General features: G+C 50.2%; 1 protein-coding gene across 5 annotated transcripts in view; it reads right to left on the reverse strand.

Annotated features, from left to right (window-relative positions):
- The window catches only part of YTHDC2 (YTH N6-methyladenosine RNA binding protein C2), a 1,035,502-nt gene that overhangs the window by 593,008 nt on the left and 416,581 nt on the right, over positions 1–25,913 (reverse strand). For all 5 annotated transcript variants that reach the window (XM_078675531.1, XM_078675532.1, XM_078675530.1 and 2 more), the window contains one exon: positions 18,098–18,224. In XM_078675531.1, coding sequence (XP_078531657.1) covers positions 18,098–18,224 — 127 coding nt within the window. The remainder of the gene's footprint in view (positions 1–18,097; positions 18,225–25,913) is intronic.

The raw sequence follows: 25,913 nt of genomic DNA on the forward strand, positions 1-25,913 counted from the left end.
ATAGAAAGAGCCTGGAGCTCACTCACTCTCCTGGCAGAGGTGATGGCTACCAGGAAGGCCGTCTTTAAGGTGAGAAGACGGAGAGGACAGGAATGAAGGGGCTCAAAGGGAGCGCACATCAGGAAAGTCAAAACCAGGTTCAAGTCCCACTGAGGCATCACGAACGGAGTTGGAGGATACATGTGCGTGATGCCCTTCAAGAATCTTAACACAATAGGGGACTTGAATAAAGATGGCTGATCAGGTAGCCTCAAGAAGGCGGAAAGGGCAGAAAGATAGCCCTTGATAGTGCCCAGAGCAGAGCCCTGCTGGGCAAGGGAAAGGAGGAAGAGGAGAACCTCAGACAGAGGGGCAGAAAGGGGATCCACAGCCTTTGCTGTGCACCATGCCACAAATCTGTTCCACCGGCAGGCGTATACCGACTTTGTGGAGGGACGCCTGGCTGCCAGAATAACATCACAGACTTCAGGAGGCAAGTCAAATGGCCTCAACTGTCGCCGCTCAATCTCCACGCATGGAGGTGGAGACTGGACAGGTTCGGGTGGAGGACCGTCCCCTGCTGCTGCGACAGAAGGTCCTCCTGAAGGGGCAGGCGGATCGAGGGACCGACTGTCATGCTGAGTAGCTCGGGATACCAGTACCTTCAAGCCCAGTCCGGAGCCACAAGGATAACTTGGGCCCGGTCGCGCCTGATCTTCTTCAGCACTCTGGGCAGAAGTGGTATAGGCGGAAAGGCGTACAACAGACCGCAACTCCACTCGTGCCGAAAGGCGTCGCCGAGCGAGTGCCGTCTTGGAAACTCCAACGCGCAGAACTGATGACATTGCGCGTTCTCTTCTGTGGCGAATAGATCTAACCAAGGCTCTCCCCATTGCTGAAAGAGGCCTCTCGCCACGTCCGAGTTCAGACGCCATTCGTGATCCACCGAGCACCGACGGCTGAGTTCGTCCGCCCTGGCGTTCAGAGAACCTGCCAGGTGTTGAACCGTCAGAGTCACGCCCTGACGTTCCAGCCATTGCCAGAGGCGCAGAGCCTCCTGGCAAAGGGTCCACGACCCCACACCGCCCTGTTTGTTGCAGTACCACATGGCGGTGGTGTTGTCCGTGAACACCTGCACTACACTCCCGTTGACAAAGGGGAGGAATGCCTTCAGTGCTAGGCGAATCGCCCGCAGCTCCAACATGTTGATATGGAGCCGGGACTCCGCCGGAGACCAGAGGCCTCTGATCTCCGCCTCTCCCAAGTGGCCACCCCAGCCTTGGAGGGACGCGTCCGTCACAACCACGTGCTCCGGTTGGGGAAGGGAGAGGGATCTGCCCCTGACCCAATCGCGGTCCGTAAGCCACCACTGCAACTGTCTCGCAGTGCCCTCCGAGATCAGGACATGGTCGGATAGGTTGCCCTGATGCTGGGCCCACTGAAACTTCAGGTCCCACTGCAGAGCCCGCATCCGCCATCTGGCGTGATGCACCAGAAGGATGCAGGAGGCCATCAGCCCCAGAAGCCGCAGCGTCAACCTGACCGAAACCCGGGATAACGGCTGAAAGATGGGAATCAGAGCCTGAATATCCCGGACCCGCCGTTCCGGAGGATAAACCCGAAACTGCGCCGAGTCGAGAACCGCTCCGATGAAAAGGAGCTTTTGAGAGGGACACAGGTGTGATTTCGGCACATTGATGGAAAACCCCAGCTCGTGCAGGAGGTCTGCCGTCATCTGAAGGTGGTGGACGACTGTCTGGGGCGAGCCCGCCTTCAACAGCCAGTCGTCGAGGTAGGGGAAGACTGAAACCCCTAACCGGCGCAGATGAGCTGCGACCACCGCCATCACTTTCGTGAACACCCGTGGGGCGCTGGTAAGGCCGAATGGGAGCACGATAAACTGAAAGTGCTCGTGGCCTACCGTGAACCGCAGGTAACGCCGGTGGGCCGGCAGGACGGGGATGTGAAAATACGCATCCTGCAAGTCCAACGCTACCATCCAGTCTTGTGGGTCTAGAGCAGCCAAGACCTGAGCCAAAGTCAACATCTTGAACTTCTCCTTCCGGAGGAAGCCGTTGACGTTCCGTAGATCCAAGATAGGACGCAGGCCTCCCTTGTCCTTCTTGGGTACCAGAAAGTAGTGGGAGTAGCAACCACACCCTACTTCTGGCCCAGGAACGCGCTCGATGGCCCCCTTGGCCAAGAGGGCCGTAACTTCCTCCTGCAGAAGTGTCAAGTGGTCCCCCGACACACGGTGGTTCTGCGGTGGCATGGCTGGAGGAGTGGACTCGAAGGGGAGGGCATAGCCCCTTCGGACAAGCTGCAGCACCCACCTGTCCGATGTTATCGCGCGCCAGCGGGAGTGGTGATGGCGAACCCTGCCACCCACTGGCGTCACGTGAGCCCGAAAGCTCGGACTAGGAAGGCTTGGATGCAGCAGCGGAGGGAGGCGTGGACTGACCACGCCGCTGGCCTCTACCGCCACCACGGCGGAAACCACGGCCGCCACCGCGCTGGGGAGCGCTCTGCGTCGCGTGGCTGGCAGCACGTGTGGGACCTCCCCTCCCTTGGCCACGAAAGGGCCGAAACGAACCCGTCTGCTGGCGCTGGGTCGAAAGACCCAAGGACTTGGCCGTGACCCTGGAGTCCTTGAAGCGCTCCAGCGCGTGGTCCGCTTTGTCACCAAACAGGCGACTGCCATCAAATGGCATGTCCATGAGTGAATTTTGGACGTCTGGCGAGAAGTTGGCAGATCTCAGCCAAGCATGGCGACGAATCGCCACCGTTGTGGACATCGCCCGTCCCAGCGAGTCGGTCGTGTCGAGACCACAACGGATCGAGTACCGCGCCGCATCCCGGCCTTCAACTAAGGCCCGGGTGAGCTTGTCCCGCACCTCCTGGGGACATTGCGGCAGACACTCCTCGACCGTATCCCACAGGGAGTGGGTGTAGCGGCCCAAGAGGCACGCGGTATTACAAGACCGCAGTCCAGCGCTCAAAGAGGAAAAGACCTTTTTACCAAATTGGTCATACCGCTTTGATTCCCTATCGGGCGGAGCCGACGGAAATGCGGACTGCGAAGTGGAGGCCTGGATCACCAGACTCTCCGGGGAGGGATGGGTGGATAAAAAGGCAGGGTCGTCCGAGCATGGACGGTGACGCCTTGCAACATTCCGGTCAACCGGCGCACCAGAAGCGGGCCTGGACCAGGTGCCCAAAAGGACATCCGTCAGGGCCTCATTAAACGGCAGCAGAGGCTCCTGGGGGCATGACTGCGGTTTAAACACTTCGGTCAGAATGTTCGGTTTGACCTTCGCGACGGGGAGCTCAAGGTGCAAGGCCTTGGCAGCCCTCATCAGGACCACCGAATAGGCAGCACCTGCCTCAGACGCCACAGGGGACGGAGAGACAAACCCAGGGTTGGGCGACTCGTCCAGGCCACTGGCATCACCCAGATCACCTACCCAGTCCACATCATACTGGCAGGCACGGGACAGAGGGTCCTCAGACCCCTCCCAACCCTCTCCATACTCATCTTCATCATACCCATATTCTGGGTCGACGATATAGACATCGGGGTCAACGGGCCCCATCGGCGTCGGATCCGGCGTCGGCCGACGCCGGTCCGACTCCGCGTCCGGAGTCGGGGAGGAAAGGGGGGTGGCGCCGCGCGGCGTCGGTGCCGGGGACCCGACGCCGGCCGGAGCCGACGGCGGAGTCGCTGCACCACGCGGGGGCGGTACCACGGGTTGGCCCACAGGAACCGACGCCGGAGAAGCCGGGAGACCAGCCGGCGACGAACCAGAGGGAACCAGCGGCGCCGGGGCCGGAGCCGGAGCCACCGGCGGCGCCGGGGCAGGAGCACCCGAACCGCTCGGGCCCCCAGACGGGACCGACGGGCCCGCAGGCGCCGTAGGCCCCGCCGGAGGAGACCTCGCCCTCATAGCAATGAGGAAGGCCTCGATCTCCTCACGCGACGCGCCTTCCCCAGGGACCGACGGGTATGGGGTAGACGGCGTCGGCGACCCACGCGGGGCCGCGGGGGTGGGGTCACCCGAGCCCCCGGCCGCATCACGCGGGCGTCGGGGGGAGTCGGGGGTGCGATGGCGACGCCCCGACTTCTTGTGGTGCTTACCTGATGAGCCGGAGGAATGGTGGCGACTCCCGGAGCGCCCATGGCGGCTCCGCGATCGTTCCCTCGACCGCTCCCTCGACCTCCGACCGGACCGGGACCGCTCTCGACGCGGGGCCGACACCCGGAGCTCGAGAAGCTTGCGGGACCGCTCCCGCCTAGCTTTTCCAGTCAAGGCCCGACAGTCGACGCAGGACTCCACGTCGTGGTCCGCGCCCAGACACCGGAGGCAGAGTCGATGGTGGTCGGTGACCGACATCATGCGGTCGCACTCGTCGCAACTCTTAAACCCGGGCATCCTACCGGCACCGTAGAAAGATTTAGTTTTACAAACACTTGGTCAAAAGACCGGAGTACTGCTCTTCGGATCTGCGCTAACTGGCGCGGAAAAAAGAAGAACTGACGTCAGCGCGCGGAGGCGGCGTCTATATACTCCAGCGACGTCATCACGGCGCACGACGCCGACGACGCGGAGCCGCAGGGGACGCCTGCAGACGACGCCTACCGACGCGCAGGGGTACTGCTACGCAAAAGTTTCCGGATCCAGACTGACGCCTGGGGTTATTCTAAGGTAAGGAATCTAATACTAACCTGTTTCTTTCAGATCATGCAACTGTACAATGGCAGACGACACACTGCTTGCCAATGACTGCACTGTCCTGTGTAGACCAGCAAGATCGCCATGCATCCCTTCCATGAATGCCACCACCTGTCCCAACTTCCTATCATGGTCTTGGAATGCATTTGTCATATTGGTCTGCCCCACACACAGCTGTCGCAGCAGATCAACAGCCTCAGCACAAAGTGCATTTTGGGTCACCGTGGCAGGGGCAGCGGTGCCTGCACCGAACGCCACTCTGCTCCCCCTACTCCTGCGTGCACGAACACTACATGGTGCACTTGGCGGCAGTGTGGGCCCTGTGTGCTGTGTCCCGACCGAAGGTGTTGATTGCCCACTCCCAGTCTGTGACAACAGTGCTGGCTCACCAACACTCTTGGTAGATGAGGACGATGGTGTCTCCACATGCGAGTCCTCAGGGACGGTCCTGTCCCCCTCTCCGGCGCTGCCCTCCTCTGTCAGTCTGCGTGTGCGCGAAGTCTGATCCGGATGCATTGCCTCCACTCATCTCCGCCGTCTGTGGCCGAGTGCCCTCTGCCAAAGCTGAAATGCACAGAAAAGAGGTGTAAGTCATGGGCACACTCACGTACAGAAGGACAAGGAATCCCTAATTCCATTGCTGACAAAGTTCTTCTAGCCCCCATCCTGCACACGGCCCACCTCTAACAGTCATCCTCACATGACATCAGCGTTGTTGGCCGTGACACATGTACAGCATACGGACAGGGCAGGAGCATGTACATCTGCACACATGTCTTGCCATGGGGCCACGGACCACTACGGCATGTGCTCCAACACTCAACTACTAAGCAAGTGGCGTGTCAACATGCCGGACCTGGATGTCAAATTACACTCACCCAATGGCACCATCATGGCATCGCTGCGATACATACGCACCACGGAAATCACTACTGTGTCTGGGCACCAATACATGCATTGCACTCCCAAGTAACATACACAGACAGTCTGCTCACCGCTAGTTTGCTGTTGATCCACACTCAGCCGTTCGGACAGGTCAGGATGCGTCACAGCAATGATACGGTGCATGAGAGGGGTAATGGAGCGTCGGGCCAGACGTGGCGTCCTTGGAATCATCCCCAGTGTCACTTCCGCTACATTCTTGCTCAGCCTGGAAATGTCGTCCCAGCGTTTGTGGCAGTGTGTATGTCGTCTATTGCACACCCCCAATGCCCGTACATCACGTGCTATGCTCCTCCACACGTCCTTGCGAAGGTGCAGCTTGACCTACCATGATGGGAGACAAAAGGGTGCAAGTCAGTGGACAGTTTGCCTGTCACACAGATAGGGGCAACACGTATCTGTCAGCAGCCATGCACATTCCGACAAATATGTCGGGCCCACAGTACACAGCTAAGATTGCAGAAGCCAGGAGTCATTGACCACCTCATGCACACCAACATGCCCCAACTGCACTTACCACCTGTCCGGGTGCGCCGTAGAGCCGTCCAAAGTTGCGGAGCACACCGTCCACGAGGACATCAAGCTCCGCGGCAGTGAAGGGACGAGACCGGATCTCTTTGACTCCCGACATGGCAAGATCACGGAGTATGGCACTAGAGCAGCAGTCGGTGGTCAGCTCAGCAGCAGCAGGTCGAGGTGATGATCACAGGCAGCAGTCGGTGGTCAGCTCAGCAGCAGCAGGTCGAGGTGATGATCACAGGCAGCAGTCGGTGGTCAGCTCAGCAGCAGCAGGTCGAGGTGATGATCACAGGCAGCAGTCGGTGGTCAGCTCAGCAGCAGCAGGTCGAGGTGATGATCACAGGCAGCAGTCGGTGGTCAGCTCAGCAGCAGCAGGTCGAGGTGATGGTCACAGGCAGCAGTCGGTGGTCAGCTCAGCAGCAGCAGGTCGAGGTGAGGGTCACAGGCAGCAGTCGGTGGTCAGCTCAGCAGCAGCAGGTCGAGGTGATGATCACAGGCAGCAGTCGGTGGTCAGCTCAGCAGCAGCAGGTTGAGGTGATGGTCACAGGCAGCAGTCGGTGGTCAGCTCAGCAGCAGCAGGTCGAGGTGAACAGCCAGCACTGGTTCCCAGGGTAGGATGTGTGCTTTTTGACATCACACATATATAGGGCCCTGAGCACATGTCAGTGGTATACGTCGCCAGCAATTGGTCAGCCCTGGATGCGTGTGTGTAAAAGGGCCAATGACTGGCCCTGGAGTGGCGGTGCACTGCTTCCGCTACTTTCGATTGGCCATACGCGGCCAGCGTTCCCTCTTCCCATTGGCTGCATGTGCACGGACCGTCACGGTCACACATCGGCAACCGCATGTGCAAGCTTCCGGGACGGATGCTTCTTTTGCAACAATGTTCTATCACTGGCGCCACATTGGCGGTGCACGTATTCGGCGGGGGAGGTGCAGGCCAACACACCCTTTAGATGTAGTCAATGGACATGGCAGTTCATGACCCCCCTTACAGTCACATTGCATCATCCACCGTATACCGGCCGGGCCGGCCCGGCCTAGGAGCGCCGTGCCGGCCATGTCCACAACCACCGTGCCAGGCCCGGCCTAGGAGCGCCGTGCCGGCCATGTCCGCAACCGCTGTGCCAGGCCCGGCCTAGGAGCGCCGTGCCGGCCATGTCCACAACCGCCGTGCCAGGCCAGGCCTAGGAGCGCCGTGCCGGCCCTGTCAACCACCGCCGTGCCAGGCGAGTTAACACCCGTCGGTGGTTGACATGGCCGGCACGGCGCTCCTAGGCCGGGCCTGGCACGGCGGTTGTGGACATGGCCGGCACGGCGCTCCTAGGCCGGGCCGAGCCGGCCCGGCCGGTATACGGTGGATGATGCAATGTGACTGTAAGGGGGGTCATGAACTGCCATGTCCATAGACTACATCTAAAGGGTGTGTTGGCCTGCACCTCCCCTGCCGAATACGTGCACCGCCATGGTGGCGCCAGTGATAGAACATTGTTGCAAAAGAAGCATCCGTCCCGGAAGCTTGCACATGCGGTTGCCGATGTGTGACCGTGACGGTCCGTGCACATGCAGACAATGGGGAGAGGGAACGCGGCCCGCGTATGCCCATTCGAAAATAGCGGAAGACGTGCACCACCATGGCGGCGCCAATGATTGTATATTTTCAGACGCTGCACCGTGGTGTATTGTCTGCAGTTGCGTCATGAGGGTTGTGAGCGTGATAGGGAAACTTCATTTGTCATGCACTATTCCATGTGTGTCCATACTATGCCCATCGGTGTGCACACAATGTGCAACACATGTGCATGTCGACGTGTTGACGTCGGGTGTGACCCTACAGACGTTTTTACTTCTTCACATCTACACAGTACATCACGGCTGTATCGCCCCATTCTGAATCTGTTGTCAGTGTGTGGTTCATGTGAGGTCACTACAATGGTGGGGGTACACATGCATTCAGTGTATGTTTGTTGCCTGTTGTGTCACCATGCATGTAATGTCCGTATGCTCACCATTATTGGTGTTGGCATTGCTGCATGCTGACATGGTGTGTGCGTATCATTATCGTTTGTGTGCATGCACTTGCATGTGTGTCTGTGATGTGGCTTCTACACATTAGGGTCATGACACACGTCTTGTCAGTAATGTTGACATGTGACTAAGTTGCGTTGTACGTGTTGACACACTTCCGGTTGCTAGTGGCTGCACATTGTTAATGGGGCACTCCGTATTGTAGTTACTATCAGAGATGTCACACATATGACCATTGTCCACAACATTTATCTTCTTGCTAATGTTGGCTTACATGTGATGGAGTTGCACACCTATGCGTTGTTTGTAAGTTGACTCAAGTTACATCTCTCTCCCACACAGGAGGGCTCCAAATGTGCATTGGCCATACACTGTGCTGGAGGATATGGTTGACGAGGAGGTGATCAGGAAATTCCGGCTCGATCGACGTAGATTGATGGAGCTAGTTGCCCAATTGTCTCCTCATCTGCAGCCACGAAGGACGTATCCTGGTTCCATTACACCCACAGCAAAGGTGATGGCGGCACTACACTTTTTTGCTACTGGCACCTTTCAGTACACAGTTGGACATGCCGGGGGGATGTCACAGTCCATGTTCATCATGGTACTTCGGGATGTACTAAAAGCTATGATGCTGTACAAGGATGACTACATCCATTTCCCACGGCCGGCAGAGTTGCCAGCAGTCAAAGCAGACTTCTATGCACTGGGCCAGATACCACACGTAGTGGGTTCCATTGATGGCACACATATCGCTCTCATTCCACCACGGGCACGTGAGCAGGTTTATAGGAATCGGAAGCACTTCCATTCACTGAACGTGCAGGTGGTGTGCCTGGCCGACAACATCATCTCCCATGTGTGTGTAAGATTTCCAGGCTCCGCACATGACGCCCACATCATGCGGAGCAGCATTGTCCCCCAACTGATGGCAAATCTGCGTCCCGGTCATGCGTGGCTTGTTGGTGAGTATGCTGTGGGGACTTTTGTGATTTCTGTGTGGCATGGGGTAGCCACCAATTCTGGTTGTGATATTTGTATCTGTCATCCCCCTACATAGGCGACTCGGCGTACCCAAACCGGCCCTGGCTCCTGAGTCCCATACGTAATCCTACTACAGCGGGTGAAATGCGCTACAATGATGCACATGGAAGGACAAGTAGAGTGGTGGAACGTACTTTTGGACTGCTAAAGTCTAGGTTTCGGTGCCTGGATAAGACCGGAGGGGCCCTGCCTTACTCACCAGGCAAAGTATGCAGGATCGTGATTGCCTGCTGCATGCTCCACAACCTGGCCGTGCGCAATGACATTGAACTGCTCTTGGACCCTGAAGACCAAGAAGTTCCTCGGCCTCCCATCCCACCCATGTCGACTGATGAGGATAGTGGTGAGGAGGAAGGTGTGGACCAGAGGCGCCAGCTCATTGATCGCTACTTCCCTTGAATGTGAGTAACTACCTCTTGTGCCGGTTGACAATGCCTTATGTATGTTTGCTGGTGTTGTGTGGATGTGGTGTGCATCAGCTGGGTGTCCTGCTATGTGATGGTTGCATAGGTGTGTGTTCATTTATTTGGACATGCAAGTCTCCATGATGTGTGTCCTCACATCCAATGATTTTGTGTTGAGTGTGGTTTGTGGAATGTTGCTGTGCTGTGTGTTGTGATGGGTGTGAATATGTTTCCTGACGTGTGTTTGCTGTCTCTGAATTTCCCTAGGTCACTCCCGCAGCGGCATGATTATGTACGACTCGGATCCCTGCACCTGGTTACGTCTGTTTCTGAGGCAATCATGTGATTAAACATGGAGGCAACACATCATTGAGTGTGTAAGTGGCATTAATTTACAGGTTGTGCATTGGTGCTGGTGAATATTTACAAGTAAGTGTGGGGTGGGGGAGTGTGAGTTGAAGGTAATGGCAGATGAAATGTCCGTGCTGACACCACATTGGGTGATGTCAGGCTAGTCCAGCAGACCTGTGCCAATGATTGGCTATGTGGGACAGGATAGTTGCCAGGGTGAATGGCTGGCTCAGGCAGTGTCAGAGTCATTGTCGGCCCCTCTTGGAGCGTGTGGATGGAGCCCCCCCACTGCTCTCACCCACTTCCAGCCTCGGACGCCCCCTCTGTCTTTGAGGTGGAACGGAGTCAGCTGGGGGGGCAGGTTGCTGAGGGGCCACATCCGTCGCCAGGGGCACAGGTGGCGGTGGCGGTGGTGGTGTTGCTGGCCGTGGCGTCTGGACACTTGGTTGAGGGGGGGTGGGGTTGTTGCGGGCTATCCATTCCCTCCACATTGTTGTCTGCTGGCCCATGATGTCCACTATCTGGCCAAGGCTGCCCGCAATGTCCCGCAACATGTTAGTGTTGTCCACCGAGTCCTGGTGGGCACGATCTGCCTGTTCCTGGCTACGGTCGTAGGAAGCCTGGCACCTGGCTAGGGCTTCAAGTGACTCTGCCACAAGATGGGGTGGGTGGCCTTCCTCAGCGCGACGGAGTGTGGATCTCCTGATTGGCTGATGTGGCCTCGCCTCTCTCCTGTCTGGCCCACTCTCCCTGCTTGGGTGGGAGGCCGATGGCCCTGCATCGTGCGGTGGGTTAGGCAGGGTGGCACAGGCAGGAGTGGTGGTACTGGTGGTGGTACTGCTGGTGGTGGTGGTGGTGGTGAGTCTGCAGCTCACTGTGGCCGGTGTTGCAGGAGTTACACAGGCGACGGTTGTCGGGGCCGGGATTTCCTGTGAGCCAGATGGCCCTGGCAGTCTGCTTGGGCCCGCACCATCCTCCGCACTGGAGCTGGCTGTGGCATCTTCCCCAGAGAGTCCGGTATGGGTGTGAGGAGAGTCTTGCGGCCGGTTGCTGGTTCCACCAGTCAGATTACGATCACCTGAGGGACAAGATTGTGCTGATCAGTACTGTGGACATTACATGTTCATATCAATTTGATTACATTTCAGTGTCCTGTCGCACACACCCCACCCACCACCACCGCCCCCCCTGTGGACATGGGGGCCTGTTGGGAGTTGTAGTGGTGAGCTCTCACACACCCCACACACCTCTCACACACACCCTGTGGACATGGGGGCCTGTTGGGAGTTGTAGTGCTGGTCTCTCACACACCCCACCCACCTCTCACACACAACCTGTGGACATGGGGGCCTGTTGGGAGTTGTAGTGGTGAGCTCTCACACACCCCACCCACCTCTCACACACACCCTGTGGACTTTGGGGCCTGTTGGGAGTTGTAGTGCTGGTCTCTCACACACCCCACCCACCTCTCACACACACCCTGTGGACATGGGGGCCTGTTGGGAGTTGTAGTGGTGAGCTCTCACACACCCCACCCACCTCTCCCACACACCCTGTGGACATGGGGGCCTGTTGGGAGTTGTAGTGCTGGTCTCTCACACACTCCACCCACCTCTCACACACACCCTGTGGACATGGGGGCCTGTTGGGAGTTGTAGTGCTGGTCTCTCACACACCCCACCCACCTCTCACACACACCCTGTGGACATGGGGGCCTGTTGGGAGTTGTAGTGGTGAGCTCACACACCCCACCCACCTCTCACACACACCCTGTGGACATGGGGGCCTGTTGGGAGTTGTAGTGCTGGTCTCTCACACACCCCACACACCTCTCACACACACCCTGTGGACATGGGGGCCTGTTGGTAGCCATTTACATTTTGGTGAGTATGTGGCCCACGTGCATGGGTTGGGGCCTGGGAGATGTGTCTTCGCAGTTGTGTGAGGCTGACCATGTCGTTCTGATCGTGGTGCTTGGTTAGTACTTACCAGCCTCTTCTCCTTCCTCAAGTACTTCCAGGCTCTCTGGGTGCAGTATGCCCAGCACCTTTTCCTCCCAATCAGTGTAGGGTCTGGGCTCCGGGGGTGTGCCGCCGCCAGTGTGATTAGCTCTCACATTGTTTTTGGCACGGATGCCTTTCACCCTGGTTTTCAGGTCATGCCACCGCCTCTGTATCTCGTGCTTTGTCCTTGGCACGGTCCCTGACGCATTCACCCGACTGACGATCCTGTCCCACATGTGATTTTTTTGCGCCACGGTGGTCTGCTGGACTTGGGCCTCGAATATGTGGGGCTCAACACTGATAATTTCATCCACCATTACCTTCAACTCCGTCTCCGTGAATTTAGTTTTTTTTTGGGTGCCATGGTGTGTGGTGCTCAGGGTGTGGGTTGAGTGAGTTGGGGGGTGCAGGTGTGTGGTGTGTGGTGTGTAGGAATGGTGTGGTGGGTGTTTGTGTGGTGGGTGTGGTAGGATGGTGGTTGTGTGTCTTCAATTGGTGTATGCTGTCGCTCGTATTGGTCCTCTTGCTAGCAGCTATGCTGTGATGCAAAGGATTGTGGTAGTGGGTGTGTGTCATTTTATAGTCGTGTCTCAATGGTTGTTGGCAGTCAGGTGGTAGGTGGGTGTGTTGACTAGTGTACATTATTGGGTACTTGGGGGGGGTGTCATTGTGGCTTGTGATTGGTGTTGGTGTTTCAGGTGGGGGGTAGTCCTTTTTCGTGTGTTTGCAATTTACTTCCGTCACACTTTTTGACATTGGTTTGACGGTAGGAATGTTGTTCGTGTTGGGCTTCCGCTGTGATGCACTGTTTCTCGTTGCATTCTTTCCGCCGCGGACGTGGATGGCGGTGCGTACCGGGGTACAGGCGGCGTTATCCTAATCGCGGACACGGAGCCTTCGCAGGTATGGCGGTGGAGGTGGCTGTTCCCGCGTTCATGTGCGTCCGCGGCGGACGGGGTTTGGTCGGTTCTGTCCGCTTGCGGCGGGCTCTGGTGTACTCCATCCGCCGCGGACGGACTTTGGTGTTCTCCGTCCGCCGCGGTCGGGGGTTCGTACCAGTATAATCCTAATCGTTACGGCGGTTTATCCGCGGAGCGGTCCGGAGTATCTTGCCCGCTTCCTTGGCGGACGGGACACGTTTCCGTCCGCGATCCTAATCGGCCTCTAATTGTAGAACGGGCTTGGAGTTATGTGGGAATCTAGGACCCTAGTGCAATTTTCCCGATTCATGCCCATATATATGTATAATTCACCCAATCCTTATATAGGCATAGGAATCATTGCCTTATTTAGTCTTAGCCTGTGCAGCCCAAATACGGCATGGCTACTTCCACTAAACTCCGAGAATCCACAATGATTTCTTGGAAAAACCAGCCTTCAGCAGTCAGGGACTTCCCCCTGCTTGAATACTAATTTATCCAAGAACTCCTGGAGTTTTCAAGGAACTGAGGCACTAGTGACAATATTATGTCCAATCTTACGTCAAACTCGGCACCTTCAAAGTATAAATATGCCTACATTTGCCCAGTCAAACACACGGTGGTTTAGGAGCAGATCGACTAACTACTTGCCCGACGCCCTGCTGCTGCAAGTGGCGAAGGAAGCCGACCCTCCAACTGACGCACTGAGAAGACTGTCTTTTCTCTTGCCGAGAAATCCAGCTCCGGTGTTTCCAGGCTACCCTTGCGGGTTGCTGGGAGATCGAGTACTGAGACAGAGATACAAGACCTCTATCATTCTAAAACCAAGGTACGGAGCTGATTAGACCCTAAGAGAATTCTTGGAACAGATTCTTGGCAGAAAATTACTAGACTTAAGCTACACCACACTTACTCCTCCCTCGTACTAGACTTAGGTTAGGTACACCGGGGTAGGTGTATTTTAGAAGCACCAGTTGAGTACTTTTAGCCACTATTTTATCACTGTATGTATTTTCTGCATTTTATGTATTCTATGTTTATGGTTTAGAAACCATATGATGCTTTTACAGTACTATTTTATAATACTATTCGTATTATATGCATTGTACTTCTTAACCAGCATTTCAATCGTAGCAGTGCATTTCTTATGCTTAAGAAATAAGACTGTTCAATAAATACTTTTATTGAAAACGCCCGTCTATCTATTTCTAAGCAACTCTGGTGAAACGAAGCATGCACATTTGACTGAGTGAAATAGCCGTCTATTGTTTCCGCGACTCTAGAGATACGTTTCATTCTGGGGAAACAAAGTTGTCATGTTATATGGTTGTCAGAGACTAATCCCTTCTTGTACTTACGAGAAAGTTTCTAGTGACCTCTGAGCTAGCTGGCACTCACAATTAAGTCTAATATATTCGGCAGAGACCTAGTCGACATAGGTCCTACGTCTAAGCTGCAGGATATATTATTCCAATGCGCAGAGCCTATTGGGAATATAGGAACTACACTACAGCGGGAGGCAAACGGCCCATATAGTGCTGGCTGAAATGCTGTTTGCCTGGCTTTGAGTGTGGAGAAGGGGACGAATCCCACTTGGCCTTCCTCCACTTGTGATATGCTTTGGATTTTAACTTACCCGAGGACCGCGAGTGAGACCGACAATGAGTGCGGGACCAGCCAAACCACTTGTGGTGAGAGCACTCCTGTGACTTAGAGAGGAACCACAGTTTCAAACGCGATCTATTCTCATGTTCAACGGCCTATGGCTTCGCTGCCCACTCCCTCATCGCCCTTGAGCGAATCAGAGCACCTTCAAGTACAACTACAAGTCTTCACCGGATTTCAGGCACCATAGACAAGTGTTGAGGGGGTCATAACTAACATCTATTTCCTGCAGTCGCAGCATGGCTTTAAATCCTCTAATTTCTTGATGAGAGCAATATTCCCTGGCAAACTGTCTGAGAAATTTAGAAGCTGGAAGACCAACAAGTTAGCAGAAGAGCTCCAATTCTGTGTTGAAGGGCTCGGAAAGAAAGGAACTGATGTCAGTGGGCAAAGCTGTGCCTATATGCAGTTCTACTCTGCCACTTCAGGAACAGGGGAGCAGTGTGATGCCACCTGGTTGCACCTGGGAGCTATAGCTTGAAAATCTCAAGGTCCTGTCTGGTGCCTGGGAACACATGTAAGGTGAGGAATCTGAAGTAAGTATGCATTAGAAATAAAACATAATGGTTGTGCACCAGGGTTATGTTCAAGCGCCTCATTGAAACATCTCTGAAAAGTGAGACTAGTACTAAACAAAGACTACTAACATAATTTAAATCAAGTAAGATATTGAAGGGTTAGGAAACACAATACACTCATTTACTCATGAAAATAAACATGCTATTCATTGGGAACTATTTTATACACATCTATTCTACAAGTCAGTGCTACACAGTCTGTATTAGTACCAACTGTGAACCCATTGTTCAAGAAACAATCTTGATTTTTTTTTTTTTTCCAAAGTTTTTTATTTGCATCAAAGGATCACAGGCAATAAACATTTCATTTTTACATAAAAAGAACAAAAATATAACAATACTCCACGGCTGCATTAGATAATTATATAACATTACTTACACCATGCCACACATATAGATAAGAACAGATAGACATGAATTTTAAGAAAAGATTACTAAGACATAAATAAACCCCATATCCTGTCAATTTTTCGTCTGGCCTGCAATCCCCTTGAGTCTGCAATAGCGGTTTCCATACTATAAATCTCCTTAACTAAACTCCACCATTCTAAAACTATTGGTGGGTTCGTTTGGATCCATGCTCTAGCAATAATTAACCTTGCGCAAGTAATTAGGATATTCAAAAGATCTCCAAACCTTTCACCCCCATTGATGCCCACACAAACATCAATGTGTGAGAATGAGAAGGGTTGCTCAAGCCTCTCAGAGATAACCTTAATTATTCCTTCCCAGTATTCATTAAGATGAGGGCAAGAAAAAAACATGTGGACAATATCCGCGCCACTCATATCATATTTAGGGCACTTCGTTCTATCAGAGTAATTGTTGTTCGTTGCCCATTTGAGTATCCTTTCAGGCGTGTAATATAATTGACAAACAGTTTTAAACATTTGCAATTTTAAGCTGGAAGATTGAACTGAAGCATTAAGGCTTTTGAGAGATGTGGTAATTAGATCTGCTGGGACACTCACTGCCAGTTTCCTATTCCATTTCTCTGTTAAAGTAGTAACATCGCCGGTCCTAAGATCAGAAAAGAGCTTATAACCCAAACTTATGATAGATTTATCTACATCTCTATAAATACAGTCCCATATCTCAGATTCTGAGACTGCAGTGAGCTCTAATTTTTTCACCATACAATCTCTAATCTGATAGTATTTAAACCTTGCCGTTTCAGGTAGATTATAGCAGAGTTTCATTTTATCAAATGCCATAAAACCATGATGGTCATATAAGTCCCCCAGAAATCTAATGCCAGAGTTTAAAAACATTTGACAAGCTGGGTCATGAAAAATAGTAGGGAAACCGGGATTACCCCATAAGGGTGTTTTACTATGAAAAAGAGAGGTATTGCATTTAGCCATAATAGATCGCCAGACACTCACAGTGTCCCGTATGGTCTTAAATGTAACCCTTTTAAAATAGTTGGGGTCATTTATCCTATACAAAAACATATTGACATCTAATCCTAGTAGGAACTTATGAAAGTATAAGCATTTGTCCATAACTGTCAAACTGCAGATCCGAGTCAGAAATGCTGACCAATAATAAAATTTAAAGTCCGGAAAAAGCAGTCCTCCTTGAATAAAGGGGAGTTTGAGCAATGATACAGCACGCCGGGCTTTTTTATATCCCCATACAAAACTGCCAATAATACCTTCTAGTCTGGTGAAGAAGGAGTTATTGACCCGTAGGGGAATTGTTCGAAACAAGTATAAAAATTTAGGCAAAATTTTCATTTTTATTAAATTTATTCGACCAATCATACTGATTGGGAGTTTATGCCATTTCTTAAGTTGGATGGCGGTTTCTTTTAATAAAGGTTCGTAATTTAATCCTATAATAGAATCAATATCCGAGCAGATTTTAACACCTAAATAGGTGGCTGCATTACTTATTCCAGAAACAGGAGTGGCTGGTTGGTAATTCATGATAACCTGAGTTTTAGTGGTGTTAAGTCTGTAACCAGAGACAGAGCCATATGTGCCTGCTTCTATTAAAATACCTTTCATAGTTTTAACAACATCTGGCGAGAAAACAGCAATATCGTCAGCATATACAGTTATATCTAATTTATCTGAGCCATTAAAAAAAGGGCAAATTAGCGTTTGGCGTTGTAGGGCAATTAAAAAAGGTTCTATTGCAAGAGCAAACAGCAATGGTGATAAAGGACACCCCTGCCTTGTCCCTCTTTTAATGGAAAACAAAGAAGAGCATTTCCCCATATACGAGATCTTACCCATAGGATTATCATATATTGATTGGATCCATCGTAAATGTTGTCCTTTAATACCAAATGCCTGTAGAACTGCCCAAAGAAAACCCCACCCCACCCGGTCAAATGCTTTTTCAGCGTCTAATAAAATCATACCGAGTGGGGTGTGTTTAGTCCGTGCTGCATCAAAGGCTGATATAGCCATATTAATATGCGCAGTGGTATCACGCTTAGGAATAAACCCATGCTGTTGGGGAGAGACAAGTTGGGACATGTATGGAGCTAGTCTAGTAGCCAATATTTTGGCAAAGATTTTTGCATCACTATTAATAAGTGAAATAGGCCTATAAGATCCCCTCTCTTGTGGTGCTTTACCTTTTTTTTAAAAGAAAATAATTTGGGTTAAATTCCAGGATCTGGGTGCTTGTTGCCCTTTACCAATAGCACTAATCACATCAACAAATAGTGATATTAATTCTTCAGTACAATATTTATACAGTTCGAAACAATCTTGATTGATACAGCTTGATCAAATAATTAGAATATATCTGCTTCCTCCGACATTGGGTTTACATTTGGAATTACTTATTTTGTTCACAAAAGGATAAGTTCCCTCAGTCACTCAACTTTCTAATTTCAGGAAAGTCCTAGTAGAAAACACAATTTGCAAGACACAAGTGGGTTTACATTAGATAAAAATAAACACATAAAAGAGTCACCAGTTATTTGACGATTTGCTGTGGACGTTAGCTCCCATACTGATCAATTGTTCCACTTGACTTAAGAAACCCCGCCCTGCAGCAACCATAAGTGGGGTGGCACTGGTTTCACTGTGTCTGTAGTCAACTAAAATGCAAATGAAAATACATTTTTAATTTAGTCACATCAGAATTTTGTTATTACAAATCAAAGCACAAGTCTGTGCCAATCATGAGGCTACAGATACTAGGATATCGAATACAATGAAAAAACAAATAGGGTGTGAGAGACTTAATTACATTCCACACTGTCAGTTTCTATTATTGATATTACATTCTGGCTAGATACACAACTGTAAGAAATTGGGTTGTTGATTGACTGGGTTGTGAGCACTGGTCAAGCGGCAACCACACGCCTTGTCAGGCTAGGGCACAATCAAACCCCAAATTAACCTCTGGTCAATTCCGTGGTAGCTTGGCACAGAGCAGTGAGGCTTAACGTAGAGGAAATGTGTAAATTATCTGTGCAACACTTCTAACAGTAAAACAGTAAAATAAAACAAAAAAAGATCCCACACCAGATTAAAAAGAATAGAGCTTAATTTAATAAATAAAACAAGACTAAAACAACAAAAATCCAATTAGTAGAACTGGAGATATAACATTTTGAAATTTCTAGGGATAACGGCGTCAAAAGCACAAAGCGCCAACTTTGGATAGCTGATCCCGGCGGACCACAAAGGCTCACGTTTTGTCCAACCACGATGGAGCGCAGACTGGCTACAGGGATGCAGTTAGGCCCACTTAATAAAGTACCTTAAATCCTGGTTGCTGAGCTTTTCGAGGATTCATGCCGGGGATGCGTCGTGCAGCCGAAGTGAGGAGTTGGTTCAGAGATGCGGAGAGACTGTGGTGTGAAATCCTATTGGGTCGATGGCAAGGATCCTGTCGACAGGGCTTGCAATGCGAAGTCTGGAATCGGGCATTAGGTACAGTCAGGGTGATGCATCAGTTCCGAAGAGCTATGATGTGGAGTCCGTTTTCAAACCTACCGTCCACAAGAGATACGTGGGCCTGCGCCGAAGATGCGTCATGCAGCGGTGGTTCCGAAGGTGATGCTGGTTGCGGCGGTGATGCAAGTCCTTGCGACGAGCCCAATCCCTGCAGCTTCAGAGATGCATCAGTTCTGCTCACGGTTGAGCTGCGCAGCAGAGATGAGTCGGTTCCACTGGATCCACAGAGGCTGGTAGAGCACCGTAAGCCCACTTCCAAGGGTCCAGGACTGAGGTGGCACCACTTAGGTAGGATAGACTAACAGATGGCAGTGACCAGGGACAGATACAGGGTTCCTGGAAGCTTGATAAGTCCCCTGAGGCTTTAGATCAGAAGGACAGCCAACTAGCTTTTGGAATCACTCTGGGTTAAAGAGATGGAGGTCCAGTCCTTCTCACCCAGGCAAGAGGGCAGCAGGTCAGCACAGCAAAGCAGGATTCAAGCAGAGTGCAGTCCAGCTGAAATGGCAATCCTTCAGCAGCACAGCAGTCCCTCTTTCTGGTAGAGTATAGACAGATCCATAAGTGCACTGAAGAGTTGGTGTCTCATGTCTGCCTTTTTTAGGGAGGTGTGCTTTTTAAGTGGGGGGAGGGGGAAGCTTCTAGAGGCTTAGCTTTGAAGGGCACAAACGCACTGCCTTCCCTGTCCTGGCTCCAGACTAACTACAAGGGGTAAGCAGTCATGTGTGTGGAGACAGAACACAGTCCTTTTAAGTGTAAGTGGGGCTGTGCCCAGCCCAGCTCCTACCTCCTATCCTGACAGTGACGGCCAATCCAGTCAGACCTAAGCTCCCACTGTGTGTGGCTGTCTGGGAGGAAAAGTTCAGCTGTCAGCTTTACCCAGTCATGTAACACAGGCAGGCTGCAGGCACCAAACAGCTTAGGCAATATCATGTCAACTTTCTAAAAGTGGACTTTTCAGAATTGTAATTTGAAATCCAGCTTCACCATAAGATAGGATTTCAAATTAGGGTTCCAAAGCCACCAAACATGAGATGTTATAAGGCAACTCCAGGGTTACCCTTTGGCAGAGATATGCCCTGCAGTAGTGAAAAACAAATGTAAGGGTATTTCACTTACAGGACATCTAAAACGTACAAATGCATGCCTTACATTTTAAATACCATGCACCCTGCCCGCTGGGCTGTCGAGGGCCTACCCTAGGAGTAACCTATATGTATGAAAAGGGAAGGTTTGGGCCTAGAAAAAGGTTTATTTTGCCAGGTTGAAATGGCAGTTTAAAACTGCACTCATAGGCTCTGAAATGGCCTGAGACCTGTTTAAAGGGCTACTTAGGTGGGTGGCACAATCAGTGCTGCAGGCCAACTAGTAGCATACAATTTACAGATCCTGGGTACATATAGTACCACTTTACTAGGCACTTATAAGTAAATTAAATATGCCAATTGGGAATAGGCCAATATTACCATGTGTTAAGGGGAGAGCACAAGCACTTTAGCACTAGTCAGCAGTGGTAAAGTGCACAGAGTTCTAAGGCCAACAAAAACAAATTCAGCAAAAAGTAGGAGGAGGAGAGCAAAACATTTTGGGGTGACCCTGCAAAAAGGACCATGTCCAATAACAACAACCTGTTGTTCACATCTACCATTACACAAAGTTTGAGAGTACACTGCAGATTCGTGATCAACAGTTGCTGCACATGGGGACATTTCCAAAAGGTTTCGTGCCCCCTATGCAGGTCAGGTGGGTGCACTCACCACTATACAAAAAAGTTTGCCACTGCTAGGGAGCAAATTTTGGGGGTAAATTCACTCAAACACCACTAATGAAATTCTAGTGCCTACAGTAAACCCCCCCCCTTACAGCTAGAATCCTTTCTGTATGTTTATTTATTTTGCTTCATTGTAATGCTCTGAAAAATATATGTAAGACAGCCTTCAGACTCACTTAAGGGGAAAGGTTGTTCAGGAAAGACCCTTGGGACACGATGAGACAGCATTTCCTTTTTTCACCTCACCAGACCATTGGGATGGCTTTTTAATGTCTCATATACCACAAAAAAACAGTCTTGAGCTGCAATTTTTCTTTCGTCCATATAGTAGTCCTGCAGAGAGAGTGTAAAGTGGTCACAGCATACCCAATTACTGTGTGCTAGGCTGTGTGGTTCTGCACTCTGAGGCTTACAGTGTGTCTTGGATGAAAGCTTCAATTTGATTGCATTTTAGTAATCAAATACTGGCACTGTGAAAACCAGCGACATTTCACGTGAGAGATGTAGTAAGGGAAGAAGAACATGCAATACACTAAAGTCATGGAATTCAACTTTTGCAACTGCCATTATCTGAGGCATAAAAGGTAAGATAAAATCAAAAAATAAATATGCCGCCATAATGTTGATCATAATTAATTGTTTGATCCATTAAAAAAAAACATTCATTTCTGAAAAATTTTAACAAAAAGAGGAAACATCCCTACATCATAATTCAATGTCAGTTAACTAAAATACAAATCAAACTACAAACGAAAATAAAATGTAAAACGAATTTGTTGTAACCTACTCCCTACCTTGCCTTACCGCTTCCCTGTTCCCCTTAGTTCCTTGTTCCCCTTAGTACGTCCCTTCCACCCCTCTTCTTCCCGGTTGGTTAGAACGCTCTGGGAGTTCAGGTTAGAATGTTGGGCTCACTGTTCGTTGTGGAGAGTGGATGACCAGAATAAAGACATCTACTTACAATCCTTGGCTTCTTCTTCTTCATTAGCACTTTTAACACTGGCGACGATCCTGCGCAGGGGGTAGCTGGTCATCTCCCCTTCTTGTACTCTCTCCGAAGGATTTCTGATTTTGCTGTTACATCTGCACCTCCTGAACTTCTGACGAGGCAAGCAGTCCTCCCAGCTTTTCAACATCGGAAAACCACTTGTGGATTCCTCTCCTACAACCTCCTATTTTGAATCCTTGCTTGGGGACTTGTTTGACTATCGACAGAGCTGTGAGCATTTCCAAACCTCTCATGCTGTTCGGTGTCACTGCTGGGTTTGCCTGCCAGCTCACATTGTCCTGTCAGTTGCACGCCTGTGTCGAGGGTTTCCTGTGAGGTTCTACACAACCTCCTCTTGGTCGTCATCTGATCTCTCCAGCGGCTCTCCAGGCGAAGGTTTCATGTCAGCTGGAAGTTTCCCTGTCAGGAAGAAAGGACTGGTGGAGTGCCCGACACACCTCCTACCGGGAGCTGCTGATCTCTCTCTCTCACGGAGATTCAGCCGAGTTCCTGTCATTGTGAGGATTCCTGATCCGGAACACCAGCCTCATTATAGCCACCTTGTGGAGAACCCCGTGCAGTTCTCAGATGCTCAGAGTTCTTTTCGGCTGCCTTTATTCTGGGCAAGAGGACAGCCTTCTTCAAGTGTGTGACACAGCCTCCAACATAGAACCGCTAATCTCTCTTGTGGAGCCCTTGCCGTAGTTCCTGTCAGCGGTTAATTAGTCCCTATTCCGGTGCACCAGCCTCATCACAGCCGCCTATGAGGAGAACTCTGGGTTTTTCTTCTACGTCATACTTCCTTGCCCTGGGTCTCCTCAGAGAGTCTCCATCTGTGGTGTTCGCTGTGTGACTGTGCCTTCTCTACAGCATTCCGCTTCTTACTGTGAGGTGTACACTGCGTGACCGTACTATTACTACAGCCTTTGCCACCAAGTAGGCCCTAATTTTATTTCTGCCCATCTTTTGTTGCCTCTCCAGTGTCCTCCAGCGTGTCACCTACCCCTCAGCTGTCAGTCGACCCTACTGTCCTACGCACACCCTACAGACCTACAGTGTGTGACCTACACAGTGACACGCACATCTACCTACCTTCCATCTGGGCTACACCCTGTTCTGTTATCTGGCCAGATTATACACACTGACTCTTGTGCGAGTTTTCCTTTGGTGATTCCTGCATATATTACGGAGAGACTTTGCGCTTTTCCTTTTTACAGCGTTTATTTTATCCTCCTGCTACTATGTCCTCTGACACTTTTGTCCTCTCCCTCCTCCTTACTAAGGTTCCCCTGTCCTTTTACTCCTTCCCCAACATCTCTAGCCTTTGCTATCCCTCCTTCTCCCAGTTTTCCCTGCACTTATTACTCCTGTGGGCTTCCTTTCTGTGGTTCTCTTGCAGTCTCCTTCTCCATATCTCTGTTTCCTCCTTCTCTCGTGTTTTCTTTACAATTTCAGTATGGGTACACCAGGCATAAGTCAACCTCCATCCTTTTTAAATGAAAGTGGGGAACCAGAGATTTACTGGAAAGAATGAACCAAATTAATCAAGTCATATTTGATTGCCATGGGTGGAGAAGGATTCTCAGCAGTGCGCAAGAAGCACATTATTTTACATAATTTGGGAGTATATGGTTGCAAAGTGTACGAGACATTGCCAGAACCGGAGGTAGAAGAGGATGAGGACCTGGATGTGTACGACATTACTCTCATAAAGTTAGAAAAACATTTTGCTGATAAAATAAATGTTGTTCTAGAGCGCCACAAATTGTTCGACCGCGTGCAAGGGAAGAATAAATCTGTCAAGAGTTACATAGTAGTGTTAAGAGGTTTCACCCAACTGTGTGATTTTGGGGAGCTTAATGGCTCACTGATAAGAGACCAATTAGTCAGATGCACAAGTAACAGTCGGATACAGGAAAAGTTATTAGCAAAAAATCCCACACTGGAAGAAGCGATTTCCCTAGCCCAAGCGATTGAACACAAAGCAAAATGCATGAAAGAAATAAAAGTAACTGAAGAGGTAGTGGCCTCTGTACAAGTGGATGAGTCTAACAGTAACGTTCTGAAGATAAAAAACAAAGGGGAACTCTACAACAAACTCATGAGAGAGCTCCTTTGCCTAAAATGTTACAGATGTGGTAGTAATAACCACTTGGCCAACAGCCCACACTGTTCTGCCCATAATGTCACTTGCAAGAAGTGTAACAGGAGAGGCCATTTAGCCAGAGTTTGTAGGGACGGAGACAATAGCCAAGTCAATGCAGTTAACGTTGAGAGTGTACAACACCAGAAATTTGTATTCCAAGTAAAAAGTACAAGCAGTGATACCAGACCTGAATATCCCAAATGTAATGTATTGCTTGACAACAAAACCGTAGAAATGTTCCCAGACTCTTGTTCTCCCTTCACTTTGTTAAATATTGAAGATTATAAAAGATTTCTGGGAGATCAAAGTACCAAAATAACAAAACCTGACATTACTCCACAAGACTACACCAAGGATCCCATTCTCCTGGTAGGTATGATGGAAGCACAAATACATTTTAAAGGAAGGTCCACTGTAGGTAAAGTGTATCTGGTAAGTGAAGGATCAAATCTTCTAGGCTGGCAACACCAGAAGGAGTTGGACATCATACTCTACTCCAACAATAGAGATCAAGTTATTCTAGTGGAAGATTCTGAATGGGGCAAGACGCTACGTGACGAATTTCCAAGTCTTTTCCCAGATGAACTGGGGCTTTTGAGAGGCTTTCAACATAAGATAAAAGTCAAACTAGGAGCAAAACCAGTGGGCCACAAAAACCGCCATGTTCCTCTTCTCATGAGACAGCCTCTTAAGAGCTAGACAAACTGTGACAATTGGGTGTCATACAACCCATTGAGTCGTCGGAGTGGTTGGCACCCATAGTCATAGCTTCGAAGGCCAATGGGGAAGGCATCCGCCTCTGTATTGACTTACGCAGCCTTAAGGATAATATTTGGGTTGAGAGGTTTCCCCTCCCCAACATTAATGAAATGGTGAGCAACATGGGGAAAGCGAGGTTCTTCTCTGTCATCGATCTATCTATGGCGTACCATGAGGTTGAACTACACACTGAGTCTAGACCTTTAACTGCATTCTCTTCCCCCTCTGGAGCTTATATGTTCATGAGGATGCCATTTGGACTTGCGTCAGCTGCCACTGTGTTTCAAAAGATGATGCAACAAGTGCTTAATGGCATCCCGAACACTATGTGTTTTCAAGATGACATATTGATTTATGGGGCAACTGCCGAAGAGAACAAAACTGTTTTCAGAAATGTGTGTAAAAATCTATCCGAGGCAGGGGTGACAGTGAAGCATGATAAATGCAAGATAAAGTAAGCGAAGTGGACTATCTGGGACACAAAATCTCACATGAAGGTCTCAGACCGAAACATAGTTTAATCCAAGCCGTGAGAGATGCTCCATAACCCTCTAACAAAGAGGAACTCAAGTCCTTTTTAGGCCTGATTGAGTATATGGCAAAGTTCGTTCCTCAGTTTTCAGAAAAATGTGATGGATTACGCGAACTGTTAAAGAAAAAACAAGAATTTATATTGGAGGAGAAGCACTGCAAAATGGTAAACAAATTGAAGCAAGAAATCATTTAGTCACCAGCCCTTGGACCCTTTGACCACAAGAAGAAAACCATACTAAGCACTGATGCCTCCAACAAAGGGCTAGGGACAACCCTATCACAAAAAGGGGAAGGAGGCAAGACCATCAAGGCCTTCGCTTCTCGCACCTTCAATCAGTCAGAACTTAATTACTCTGTAATTGAGAGGGAAGCCTTGGCGTGCTATTGGGCCATTAACCATTTTAAAGTCTTTCTATGGGGTACCAAGTTCAATGTCTGCACAGACCACAAACCTTTAACATTCATATTTTCAACTAAACTACCATCCCTTACCAAGGAAGAATGGGAAGAAGGGATGAGAAAAGACACCAAAATGAACTCTTTAAAAGATCTTGTAATTAATGGTTGGCCAGAAAGATGAAGGGAAGTCAATGAAGATATGAAAGAGTGTTGGGAAGTAAGACACA

Source organism: Lissotriton helveticus, chromosome 2_1 (assembly GCF_964261635.1).
Source record: "Lissotriton helveticus chromosome 2_1, aLisHel1.1, whole genome shotgun sequence".
Classification (NCBI taxonomy): domain Eukaryota; kingdom Metazoa; phylum Chordata; class Amphibia; order Caudata; family Salamandridae; genus Lissotriton; species Lissotriton helveticus.